The 13,563-nt window shown below is 40.0% G+C and overlaps 1 protein-coding gene across 2 annotated transcripts in view; it reads left to right on the top strand.

Annotated features, from left to right (window-relative positions):
• ASH1L (ASH1 like histone lysine methyltransferase) overlaps positions 1-13,563 on the top strand; it is a 56,657-nt gene that overhangs the window by 33,185 nt on the left and 9,909 nt on the right. The window contains exons 9-23 of one of the 2 annotated variants that reach the window (XM_059832439.1): positions 2,263-2,367; positions 3,935-3,980; positions 4,195-4,303; positions 4,706-4,912; positions 5,937-6,083; positions 7,062-7,170; positions 7,361-7,522; positions 7,721-7,815; positions 8,076-8,233; positions 9,519-9,671; positions 10,137-10,191; positions 10,294-10,426; positions 10,899-11,147; positions 11,566-11,652; positions 11,909-11,999. In XM_059832439.1, the coding sequence (XP_059688422.1) occupies positions 2,263-2,367; positions 3,935-3,980; positions 4,195-4,303; positions 4,706-4,912; positions 5,937-6,083; positions 7,062-7,170; positions 7,361-7,522; positions 7,721-7,815; positions 8,076-8,233; positions 9,519-9,671; positions 10,137-10,191; positions 10,294-10,426; positions 10,899-11,147; positions 11,566-11,652; positions 11,909-11,999 (1,906 nt within the window). The remainder of the gene's footprint in view (positions 1-2,262; positions 2,368-3,934; positions 3,981-4,194; positions 4,304-4,705; positions 4,913-5,936; positions 6,084-7,061; positions 7,171-7,360; positions 7,523-7,720; positions 7,816-8,075; positions 8,234-9,518; positions 9,672-10,136; positions 10,192-10,293; positions 10,427-10,898; positions 11,148-11,565; positions 11,653-11,908; positions 12,000-13,563) is intronic. The other variant, XM_059832440.1, reaches the window with a different exon arrangement.

Here is a 13,563-nt window from a genome sequence, read left to right as displayed (position 1 = left end):
TCAAAAACTAAGCGTGCAACAATAAATTCCCTCATGTCCCCATGCATTTAATGATGTCTGTCTTTAAGCATGGATAAAAGTGCAGGAAGAATGACAAACTTGGCTATTATATAAGTTTTCATTTCAGCCCAGTTTTAAGGTCTGAGGTAGAACAGAAATGAGGTTTAGGGCTTCTCTTTGCCTTCTGCAGAAAGAAGCCATAACCTAAGGCTAGCATGAGCATTTAGAACTCATGGAGCTGCAGGATGCTGTTCGCAAGTCCAGTCTGCTGGACTGGACTGCCTGGAGGGGATGGCCGTGAACTCCCAGACTTCCAGGGTTAGGACTCTGCCAGTTTTGCAGCTCATGTCATTTCCCAGGACAAACCAAGACTGATTTATTTTTCAGGTAATTGTTTCAGCTTTTAAAATGCTGTGATTTCTTACTTCAAGTACTGTCATACAAAGAGGGTTTGGGAAATTCCTCATTGTTCAGTGGGAATATTTATCCCATCAAATACAAGCATTTAATAGGCTTGTCTTCTTTAACTGAACTTTTTGGCTCCATACACAACTTTGACTTTTACAGAGAGGTAATAGCAGGGGAAGAGTTTGACAGATCTGTGCGGATCAGTAGCTGCAAAACAGGTTTCAGAACTGAAGGTGTGAATTTAAATTCTCAAAAACGTGACCTTTCTCAATTCCTTTTTGAATTGGGTCATATAACTCCGTTGCGCGACCGAACCATCTGTCGGGATGCTCAGGTTCAGTTTGCAGCGCCACGATCCTGTTCTCTTTCCTCTTCACGAGGCCCCGACCCCACGTTTGTTTGTGCCAGCAGACACAAACAAGCTCCTGCGCTGAAGATAAAGCTGCTTCGATTACTCTGTGTCATGTAGCTGGAGTGTGGTTGAACTGCAGAGCAGAGTTACGAGGTTTAGGACTCTGCCAGATGACTGCACTAGTGCCCACTTGACGAGGGCTGGAGGGACCTTCCAGGCACGGTGCCAGGGCACCAGAAAGAGCCTTTTGTTTTGCCCGCTGAGGTCATAGAAGTGAAAGCAAATTCCCGGCAGATTTAGCTCTTTCCTGGAACCTGCTATGGATGAATAAAGCATTGAAAATGAAAAATAATTTAGGAGTAAATTGTAAGGAAAACATTACAATTTTTATTTTCCAGTGGTGAGGGTGTGTGTGTGAATTTACATGAAGCCACAGACTATCGCTGGAGGAATGTAAAGGCACTTGTTAACATTTAGAAAAGCTGGGAAAATCAGACATGGGACTGACGCCTCATCCTTAGTCACTCTTCTCGCTGCAATTTTTTGACACAGTATTCCAACAAAATGATGAGAACATTTTAATCTTGGCTAGAACCAACTTAGCGCTTGTTGCAAATCTCAGGTCTTATGTTAACCAAGTATGTAACGGGTCAGTTTTCTTCTTTTGGGAAAAGGATGGGGTGACAGTAAATTTTAGAATAGAGACAAAATCTACAATGAAAGTAGTAACTCCTGTCTAAAATAAGTTTCAGTTATTGCTGAAAATACAGATCATCGTGAAGTCTTTCCAAAACATTTAGGAATGTGTTTGCCAAGTCTGAATTTGTTCTTAAGTCTCTTTTGGTAAAGGTTGTAGGAACAGGCTTAGATACCATTTTCCAAACTGATTTGGTTTCTTTGAGTACAATATTGTGATTTACCATCTTGCATGAATTGTGCATGCAGATTTTTTTTAATGCGTATTTGTTCTCTGTGCTAAATCATTGTATTGATGTGTACGCAGAAAAGCTCAGGAGAAAGTGTCAACTTTGTGGTTTCCACACAGAAGTTACTAGCGTTTACTGGAAGGCACAGAGTTGTGTTCGGTTTTGTCAGTTATTTGCTGTTGTCAGGGACCCCTCCCGGGTGAACACCTGCAGGTTCCTGGCACTGCTTTTAAGAGTTTAACTGTGACTGTTGGAGTTCAATGGCATCCGTAACGTTCAGTCATCCAGGCAGAAGGCAGCTCCCCTCTGCCGCCTACCTCACCAGGCATTTCGTAGCTACGACGGCAGCTTTCCTCGCTGTCAGTGAGGGTTTAAAACTGGCTACGACAACAGAGCAGAATGCAAAAGATAACGTCTTGGAGGGCTCTTCCCTGTACTTACCGCTAACAAACAAAACGTTCTGGGAGGATTCTGCTCTTCTGCCTTTTTGACTTTCAGACATCGAGAGGACCTATCAGCATTTGGCGGTGTGCCTAGGAGCAGTCCTTTTTCCTCTTGGGGATACGTGAATATGAGTGTGTGCGACTTACAAACCTTCTTGTTTCAGGAAAGTATCTCAGACAAAAGAGGATTGACTTCCAGCTGCCTTACGACATCCTCTGGCAGTGGAAACACAATCAGGTACAAGATAAAAACTTACTGGTTGCCAAGATTATGATCAAAAGTCGTAGAAAGAAAACAGCAGGATTCTTACACGAAAGCTGTGTTTATATATTCTCTGTACTGATGAATGTACTTGTTGCTGCCACTGTATGAGGGAACAAAGGATTTGCATATGTATTTAATGTGAATAATTGCCATTATTCCATCTCTTGCAAAATAGCAATCCTATGACTTTCTGCTGGAAAAAAAGTCATTAATTTTGCTGCAGACTTTTATTTTGGTAGCATGCCTGCTTTCTGCAATGATCTCGTTTTAGACACGCCTCAGGAGAATTCAGATGTACTGCCAACAGCACTGAGAAATTTCAGGCCTTATTTTTCTTGGATCAATCCCAGCAGAGTGGAATTTATTTTTCACTTGCAAGCTGACATTTTCATACTGAGGAAAGAAGAGAAACTGTTTAACAGTCGCATTCTTTTTAAAGAGCTTTAAATATGTGCAAACCTAAAAATAGGAATATTTTTTTCCCTGAGAAGTTTCCACCAAGTGATTTGACACAGGATTTAAGGCTGGGAGGGTAAATCTGTCCCCAGCTCTACTGCAAGAAAGCGCTCTCAGACCTGTAACTTAAGCATGTAAATGAGCGAGACAAATTCCCAGGTGGTTGTGGCTCCAACTACTCTTTGTAATACCACCAAAATCTAATCCTAACGTAATGATCGTTGTTGACATTTCAGCTGAGGACAGTTTCTTGCCATGTATCGAAGATTACTTACATCTGCCTATCTTATCTATTCAATATTACATAAATAATAAATACGTGATCTATTTCCTCGACATTTTCCATATCTCCCTAGAATACTGAAAACCCTTACAGAGTAGTTTTGTTTGTACAATGGTTGTATAGTTTGTACACTGCCTATCTGCCATATATGTTACTGAGGGAAGGCTATTAATGCAGTAAACGTGTGTGAAATACGTAATAATTTGAAAGTATTCCTTATACCTTGTTTGAAAGGTTGGAATATATATGAAGCTATGAAATGTGATCTAAGCTTCCCTTTTCCCTCCAGTCATCTCCATCTGCAGAGGAAGTTTCTCTAATTAGAAGATGAATCTGCATTTCTCTTGGCTCCTGCCTGTAGTCACAGTTTTGATAAGCACCTTAATTTTTCTTTTTCACTTTTTTAAGTGTTGGCACATGGTAATTCCACCAAAGGTGCTTTCTCCGAAGTAGATTTAAATAATTATTATTCTTTTCATCATTGAAAAGAACAGCATTGTTCAGAATAGTCTGTCCTCATGATATTGCTATACATATTGCTCTGTTCAGATAGTGTGGGAAGAATAAACAATATGTTAGAAAAACTGCTCAGCTAACTTGTTAAGCCTAAGTTCTACTTATTCAGGTACTTTTTTTGACCTATTTGCTAATGTATTCTGAGCCTAAAGAAGAGAATGTAGACATATTTTCTAGTAATGATTACAAAACTGTTAAGTATGTACAGAACATAATTTCCCTGATTCTTTTGAATAACAGATGCACTTATGCAACGTATTGAAATTTTCTTTCTTTTCCTTTTAGTTGTATAAAAAGCCAGATGTCCCACTTTATAAAAAAATCCGTTCTAGTAAGTAAAATCTTATTACTAAAATGCGTTAACTGAAATTTTCACATGACGCCACTCCTTTCTGTCATGCTCTTTGTCCTACCACAGACACTTCCACCTTCTTTTTTTGTTTTATGTAATCGGAATGAAAATATTGTAGATAAAGGGTTCTATTTTTTCACTTAGAAAGAATTCTTTTCCCTGTTTGGGTTTGGTTTGTTTTTTTTTTCTCCAGATGTCTATGTGGATGTCAAGCCTCTTTCTGGCTATGAGGCCACTACCTGCAATTGTAAGAAACCAGATGATGACAACGGAAAGGGCTGCATGGAGGACTGTCTGAACAGGTTAGAAATAGGTCGACTGACTATGATAGGAGAATTTCAATAAATGTGTTATTTCACATCAGCTAATAATATCTTAAGAAAGGAGCTGTGCTGGATCCAACCCCAGTAATAAAAGTACCGTTAAAGAGCATACAGGGTAACTTTCTGCTGCACGTATGCTCCCCCACCTCTTTCTTCAGAGGAAGATCCCATTAAAAGCTCCGTTTTGCTCTTTGAATAGCAGCAAGAGCCAGGCTGTGAATCTTTGTGTGAATTATGCCTTGATTAACAAGAAGCATTTTTGTTCTTCAATAACTTTTGTTTAACAGAGGAATTTTTTTTGTTTTCTTTTTTTTTTCCTTGTATGATAGATCTAGAAGTATGTTATTCACCTTCCTTTAACTTCTCTGTTTTTTATTTTAGGATGATCTTTGCGGAGTGTTCACCAAACACCTGCCCTTGTGGTGAACAGTGTTGTAATCAGCGGATACAGAGGCATGAATGGGTGCAGTGCCTGGAAAGGTTCCGGGCTGAGGAGAAAGGATGGGGTATTCGTACCAAAGAACCCCTGAAAGCAGGACAGTTTATCATTGAATATCTGGGAGAAGTTGTTAGTGAGCAAGAATTCAGGTAGAAATATTTATTTGCTGCTTTAGCATGGAAGGCTCGATAAATGACTTTAGCATCTATTATCGTTGCTGGGAAATCCTTAGACAGAAACGAAGGGGAGAGTAAGGGGTAAAAAAGAATGCTTTTCTGGTCACAGCCCCCAGGAGGAAGGCTTACAATTCAGCTTTTTTGATCAACCAAGTTTTTCTCAGTCAAATAGAGAGGAATGATTAGTGTTTGGAATGCATCATCTGCCACATCTGCTCTGTAAATGCCAAATGCCACGAGTGAATGTGAATTTGATACAATTATTACGAGTACTGTGCAGGATTTGAACTGTGCAAGATAGAATTGAGGGGCAGAATGGGGCAGGAAGGAAGATGAGCTTTTGCAGGTAGGTGTGAAGAAAAAAGAACAAGTGGGAGCATTAATAACCAATGAAAGACAGAAATTGTAGTCTTGTTAACTACATAGCATCATAGGATTATTGAGATTGGAGGGACATACTTCCTACTCTTAGAGCTCCATCAGAAGACAAATGCAATCTTCTCATACAGAGGTAACTGCTAACACAACTGACTCGTGCTACTGTTGCTCTCTTGTTAAAAAGAGGTAGCTGTAATCCATGGATGTAATTCCAGAAATTGTGTCCGGTCCCAGATAATGAAAGGCAGAGGCTGATTGTTGTACACATGCATACATATACACACCAAAGAATGTATACTTGCATTTTCTCTTCCATACACAGGTTATCAACATGAAATGTATACAAATAATCTGCAGAACCCAAAAGGGAGCATTCCAGAAGAGCAAATTTCTAAATTCTAATCCAAGCTCTGTCAGTGGCCTTGACTTATAAAAATAGGTATAATAATGGTTTTCCTCCATCTCTAGGTGTACGGTTCTATAAAATATAAAAGATTATAATTGCTTTTTCTTCAAAACCCTCTCTCAGAATTCTTGAATGCGCTATTACTATGTTACTCCCTGTATGCTTTGCAGCAACAAGCAGAATCACAAATAACTTTCCTGTGTTGCTTCCTAGGAACCGGATGATTGAACAGTACCATAATCACAGTGATCATTACTGCCTGAATTTAGACAGTGGAATGGTGATAGATAGTTACCGTATGGGCAATGAGGCTCGTTTTATCAACCACAGCTGTAATCCTAACTGTGAGATGCAGAAATGGTAAGAAAGATATATTCTGTTTACTGGAAGACTGGTGTACCAGATGTAGATAACCAGATCATCTAAGAGAATCTGATCTAAAAATAGGGAGGGGATTCAAGCTGAGCAGTGTAAATAATAGTTACTATCATGCTTGCATTGCACAAGAAAAGTAACGTAGTGTTTTCAAGCGTTGGACATTTTGGAGACAGGATCTAAGGTTTCTGCAAGGCAGATCCAACACTGTTGTTTGTCATACTGTTAACCTGCTACAAATTTTGAAGCCTAGGAAATGCCATAAAATAATCTCTGTGTATATATTCTTTCCTTCTGGCAGTTCAAATATTTTTTTTAAAGCAGGCAAACAGGGAAGTAGTCTGATTTCAGCACACCCTGTGTCATATCAGTACTATGTTATCAGAAGAAATCCAGTGCCAGACTAGTAGGAAGTGCTTCTGAGAAATTTATAATGAATGACTTACAGTGAAATAGCAGATGGTCGTAATAGGAATCAGCTGTGGTGGCAGTACGCAGAGTAGCTTTTGATTCTCAGATAATTCTAGTGGATTTAAGCAATAGTAATCAAGTTTTAAATTTTAAAATCCAACACAAAAAATAAGTAAAAGAATTGGAGAGGCAATTAATTTTAGTGCATTTTAGGAAATGAAGTATGATGTTCAGTGTAAGCTTTTGATTTAGGGTGAGGGCCTGAATCTTGGCAGTTGATAAGGAGATCTGCCGTGATAGCCAATATAGTTTGTAGCTTCTCTATTTGAAGCTACTCATTCTCTATTTGAACTTCCTACTCTTTGTAAATACGGTATTCACTTTTTTGGCTTTCAAAGTTTATTGTAAGAGATATAAACGAGAGAACAGTACAAATAAAGAACAAGCATAACCCAGGGAACAGCAGAAGTATTGCTTCCTGTCTTCCACTATGTGGACAAAGACAATTTTCTTTTTAATTACTGGGAATATTTTATTGTATTTTCCCTGCAGGTCTGTTAATGGTGTTTACCGGATTGGATTGTATGCGCTTAAAGACATGCCTGCTGGTACTGAGTTGACTTACGACTACAATTTTCATTCATTTAATGTTGAAAAACAGGTAAGGACCACAGTGCGAGACCTTGAAAAAACTCACCAAGGACAAAAAGTTCTGTAAAGTTGAAGGTCAATTAACAAAACCTATTGTGTTGTATTTGACAGAACAGGTTCTTTATAATACTGAGAGATAATCTAAATGTTTCGGGGTTTATTCAAAATAATTCCTCTTTTTGTTTTTTCCTCCCCCAAAGCAACTCTGCAAATGTGGTTTTGACAAATGCAGAGGAATAATTGGGGGTAAAAGTCAGCGAATGAATGGACTTTCAAACAAAAGCAATCAGCCTGTGAGCACCCACAGAAGGCCTGGACGGTCGAAAGAGAAAAGGAAGTCAAAGCACAAACTAAAGAAGAGAGTAAGTAGTAAAGACAGCTTTTTTCGTGGATAAAGCTTGATAGGAAATCAGTTTGTGCCATCAGACCGAAAAAACTGTGTGTGTGTATATTTTAAACTTCAGAGAAATACTACAGGTTCTGTCTCAGGAACTACTTTTACTGCTTTGCTAAGTTTTTGGCACAGTTTTTCCTGTCTATCAGAATGATCTGTTTTCCAGAGGGGCCACATCCCAGAGGAACCCAGTGAAAGTGTGAATGCACCAACGAGGCTGACACCACAGCTTCAGATGAAGCCCATGTCTAACAGAGAAAGGTAAGGAATGGGAATTATTTCAGTGGTTTTTTCCTCAGCAATGGAGTGTTCTGCAAATGTTGAAATTATTTTTTTCTATGAGATAGGGCATCGTGAAATGTCTGAGTAAGCAGTTCTTAGATCTCCTTTAACCAGCTAGGGTGGAATTCCTCTCCACTGACATCAGAAGTGTACCTCTGAATATCTGTCTTCTTCCCCACATTAAGGAATTAATTTTACAGTAAGAAGGTGATTCTTGAATGCTTTTCTAATTTTTGTAGGAATTTTGTGCTAAAACACCATGTATTTTTGGTACGAAACTGGGAAAAGATTCGACAAAAGCAAGAGGAAGTGAAGCATGCCAATGACAATATCCATACCACGTCGCTATACAACCGCTGGAATGGAATCTGTCGGGATGACGGCAACATTAAATCTGGTGAGGCCAACACAGGTTCCTCAGGCTGCTACTTTGAGAACCTGTATGTCCCAAGTGACAAGTGATAGGACAAGAGGAAATGGCCTCAAGTTGCGCCAGGGGAGGTTTAGGCTGGATATTAGGAAAAATGTCTTTACTGAGGGAGTGGTGAAGCACTGGCAGAGGCTGCCCAGGGAGATGGCGGAGTCACCATCCCTGGAGGTGTTCAAGGAACGTGTGGACGTGGCACTGCGGGACATGGTTTAGTGGGCATGGTGGGGTTGGAGTGATGGTTGGACTTGATGGTCTTACAGGTCTTTTCCAACCTTAGTGATTCTGAGGTTCTGTGACATGCCCGTGAAGAGTTTAAGTAAGCTCTGTGTATAAATCAAATGTAGAGGGAGGTACTACAAGATCCGTACACTTTTTGTAATACATACAGGGAGTGCTATACAGATAACAATACCCATACATGTGTTTGTGTACCTATGCTCTTATCTTTACATAGCAGGGCAAGACAGAAGCCCTTTCACTCTTGCAGTGTATTTTTTGCGTTATGGGATTCCGCAATTTCCTCTGAAACACTTAATGCTATTTTCTCAAGAATGAGAAGCTTGTACTATATAAACCATCTGCCTGGTTGCTGGATTGGTTTGTGTTCCTCCAGCAGCCCTGATGTCTCTCAAGTCCTGTTAGAAGTAGTCATGTCTCGTGTTTCATCAAGAGTGGTTTATCGGAGGAGGATGATATTTAACATTTTCTGTGATTGGACCCTTACGGAGAAGGGCTGGTTTCTGCTTTCTGTATCCCTAGACCAGAAACAGTTGCACTGACTTTGAAAATTGTCATTTATCCTCGTAATTCGATGGATTTCAAGCCTTTAGAGAACAAAGCTTTTTGGCATGCAGTCAGTTATGGGAGTGGGACAAAATACGACTATCAGAAACAAAGTATTAATCCTGCTCCAAAAATAGCGCTCTATTCGTAGGACCGTAATCTTCGCAGCCATGCAGGATTTGGTCCCCACTGTCAGGTACGTGAGAAGTTGGGAAGTGAATTCAATGACATGCTGTATTTTCTCCAGCAACATAAAATAATTTGATAACCAGCTTAACCGTTTAGGTGAGCTATAATGAGTGAGAGCCGACTTGGGAATATGAAACTGAAGCCTTTAACTGTTAGAGTAGCTTAGAAAACATGTTAATTTTAGTAATTGGTGATGGAGTTACTAGATCGGAAAAGATGCTGTAATTTGATCTTTTACTAATTTTTTGTTTAGAGATAATTCTTTTTTGCCCTCTTTCAGATGTCTTCATGACCCAGTTTTCAGCCCTTCAGACCTCCCGCTCTGTGAGAACACGGCGCTTGGCTGCAGCTGAAGAGAATATTGAAGTGGCTCGTGCTGCCCGCCTAGCACAAATCTTCAAGGAAATATGTGATAGCATCATATCCTATAAAGGTGAAGGTGACACTCATAAAAAAATCACCATGGAGATTTTTTCAGCCTCTGGAACAATGGACTCAGAACAGAAAACACTAGGGAAAAGAGAGTTTATTTCAGGACGTTAAATAATCTTCCTTTTTTTTTTGCCCCCCCTTTCTCCTGCTACCAGTAATCACTTTGCTTTATCCTCAACCCCTTCGTCTGCCACCAGAATCTGCAGACGTTGCTGTCCTTTTAAATTGATTTTTCAGTAGTTCAGCAAAATGGTACAATCGACAGAACTGCAAGGAAACTATCCTCCATTTTGATACATGTAGTCCGATTACAGCAACCAACTTCTAGAAATGCAAAAGCATTTCAATTCCCTGTGCCTCAGATAGTGGAAGAGCCTTTTTTTAACCTAGATTGAATGTTGTTAGTTACTTGTCTTTTTAAGTTTTACTCAAGTAAATGTTGCTAAACTGTATGTTCCTGTTGCAGATTCCTCCAGGCAGGCTCTTGCAGCTCCCCTCCTGAACCTACCCCCAAAGAAAAAGTAAGTACTTGCTTCTCAGAGCAACCCATAGTTTCCGATAATGGATTTGCACAGCTTTTAAATGCTAGGGAAAATGACACTGTGCATACATTCCCATTTTAGAAATGCAGACTATTATGAAAAGATCTCTGACCCATTGGACCTTGCCACAATTGAGAAACAGATCTTGACTGGCTATTATAAAACTGTGGAAGCTTTTGATGGGGACATGCTGAAGGTCTTCCGGAATGCAGAGGTGAGGCGCTCTCTGGCCTTAGAGCTATTGCGTAGCCAGTGGGGATATACACTAGATTAATGCTCTTGATGACTTACAGTAATAAAAGAAGAAAAGTATTTTAGAGAAAGAGAACTTGTGATGATTCATTTCTGATGAACAGACATTGATACCAATTCGTGTGCTTTGGCTTACTCATGGTGCTTTTTGATTGCCTTAGGTCAGACAAATAGAAGGTCAAGAACATGCATGAATAGCTAACCTAAAGAAACTTCAGTACCTTTTGGAAGAGGTAGCTTGTTCTTCAGTGTCATATGTAAGACACATCGACCTGCTGTTCAAAATAAGGAGGTAGATGGACAGGTGTATACCACATTGGTGGATGCAGCTTTAGTGAAGACACCTTTAAGGGTACATGCAGACAGGAGGAATGCACCGAAAGCATGGCACCTGGAAAAAAAATTTTCTGTTTCTTTGTTTTGTTTTTATTCAGAAATATTACGGCAGAAAATCTCCAACTGGGCGTGACGTATGCCGGCTACGGAAAGCATATTATAATGCTCGTCATGAGGCATCTGCCCAAATTGATGAAATTGTGGGAGAAACAGCAAGTGAAGCTGACAGCAGCGAGACATCGGTCTGTGAAAAAGAAAATGGGCATGAGAAGGACGAGGATGTGATCCGTTGCATTTGTGGCCTTTACAAAGATGAAGGACTCATGATCCAGTGTGAAAAGTGCATGGTGAGGCACTGGTGCTCTTTTTCTATTCTCTGTAACCAGTGCGACATTTACGAGCAGTTAGCAGCATCAATTACCTCTTCAGACCTTCATTTTCTCTCCAAGAGAATTGAGAGATTCTGTTGTCACAGAAGAAATGCAGCTTGCATTTCTATATAGAGGAGCTAACACTTTTCTGAAACTGCCAGCAACTCCTGTCTTTAGGCGGGCAGAATTAATTTCAACAATTTTGGGCTTTTACACAAACAGTTGCATGGGGATCTTGTCTGTCTTCTGACATAGTGTGAAATAGTACAAAGAAAATCTTGAATTTCCTTTGGAAAGCTTGTTTTCTTGCTTTCCTTAATATTTTTGAGAAAATGCAATTTGTAAATAAAATCTATCACAGGAATTTCTAATTGGATTGTATCTGTTTTTCTAGGTCTGGCAGCACTGTGACTGTATGGGTGTGAATTCTGATGTTGAACACTACTTGTGTGAGCAATGTGAACCTCGGTCTGTGAACAGGGTAAAAAAAAAAAGTCTCCTCTTCATGACTACAGTTATAAACTAAAGCAGCTCTTGCATTTCTGTGTATTGAGATTGGCAAGACCAGTGTGGGATTCTCACTGTATAATGTAGCTTCCTTGGTTTAGGTTTAATCATGCTAAGTGTCCGTTCTTCTTCTCTATCCACTTCTGCGTATTTCCAAAAGGATATCAGCCCTGTTTTTGCATTATGGTGGGCATCTCAGAATTTCCTTCCTCTTTTCTTTTTTCGTCCAGGAGGTTCCCATGATTCCTCGCCCCCATTACGCCCAGCCTGGCTGTGTTTATTATATATGCCTATTACGGGATGATCTGCTGCTGCGCCAAGGTATGTGCTAACTCTGGTGGCTGCTGTGATTTCCATCAGATAAGAGTGTGCAGAGATTTCTGGCATCACCCCGTTTGAAATGCTTTTATCTTGTTACAAGTAGAAAGCTGCGCTCTTTGCTGTTATGGGAGGGACACATAGTAAGAGTTCTCACAGGCTGGTTGATAAAGAAACATTAATTAGCTTTAGCACAGCTAGGGCTGTCCTCCTGGCCAGAGAAGGAAGATGCTGAGCCAACTTCTGGTAGTTAATGTTTAGAAGTGAAGGCAAAGAAGGCTATTAGGCCTTCAGTATTTTAGTGTAGAATGGTCATTAAAACATCCAACTTACTGCTTGTTTGTTCCCTAAAGTGTATCTTTCTGGACATTGCTTCAAAGCCCTGAGTCTTTCAGAGGCAGCTACACAGCCACATAATTCAGTTCACTGATTTTTATTTTTTTTTTATTTCATCCTACAGATACATACAAGGTTAGAGAGAAGCCTATATAATTACTAAGAGAACTGCTCTTGAATGAGTAAAAACAGTTGGTGTGTTTGCTAGAGGGGAATGGGAGAGTCTTCAGGAAGGTGGAGAATTAAAAAAAAAGTCAAAGAACAGTGTATTCTTTATCCCCTCTGCAGGGTTCTAGAATTTGCATTCAGTCTTCCTTTTTCATTGTTGCTATGCATTGTCTGTCCTCTCCAGAGTTCAGCCATTTGGTTTTCTCATTTCTTGTTTTTTGCTGGGTTCCTTGCTGGAGAGTAACTCGCTTTTTAGAGTTCATTTTTCTCTGTTCAAACAGATTATGTTTTAGCTGGGTTTTGTGCCATTGTCCAGTCATTCATAGCATTAAGGTAATTTTTGTCACGACACATTATATTTCACTCACATACCTCTGATCTGATCTTGGTGACTGTAATTAGAGAAATGTTAGTCCTTACGTGGCTAAACTCCATGTACCATCGGCAGAGACCAAACTGCCACTGTTAGGCACCAAATGCCTCTGCAGTTACAGGGAATAGACTAAGCAAGGTCTATACTCAGAAGGTGCTAGAAAGGTATACACAGCTACAGTAGAAAAAGGGGAAGTCCGTGGATTCATTGCTGGTCTCAAGTTCTCCACCAAAAGTTCTGAGGCATGACACCTGCCTATAGAAATTGTGATGCGGGCGCACAGGCATATGAGGCATCTTGGACACAGTAGAAGAAACAGTTTTTTACTCCCTCTGGTTTCTAAAAGGTCATGTAATTTACAGATTAAAAGGCAAAAGAGACCGTAGTGACCTTCAGTCCTACAGTCACTGTACGCGTAGACTATTACGTTTTTCCTCTGCACTGTGTATTAGAAAGAGGCCGATCTTGCGATAAAGACTGAAAGTGCTTTTGAGACTGTTGCCTTCCTTTGTAAGTTGGTCCACCCTCGCTGCTGGGCAGTTGTGTCTGTACGTTGAATTAGTTTGTCCTCCAGTTCCAAGCTTGGGAACTCATGTTTTTGAGGAACAAGGCTGAAAAGCTTCCAACTGTGTGAGTGCGCGTACTTTACTGTGAACAGATCCCTCTAAATAAGTGAGAGTCCTTTAGTCT

Source organism: Gavia stellata, chromosome 33 (assembly GCF_030936135.1).
Source record: "Gavia stellata isolate bGavSte3 chromosome 33, bGavSte3.hap2, whole genome shotgun sequence".
Classification (NCBI taxonomy): Eukaryota; Metazoa; Chordata; class Aves; order Gaviiformes; family Gaviidae; genus Gavia; species Gavia stellata.
Note: the sequence above shows the minus strand (reverse complement) of the source record. Positions and strands in the feature narration are given on the sequence as shown.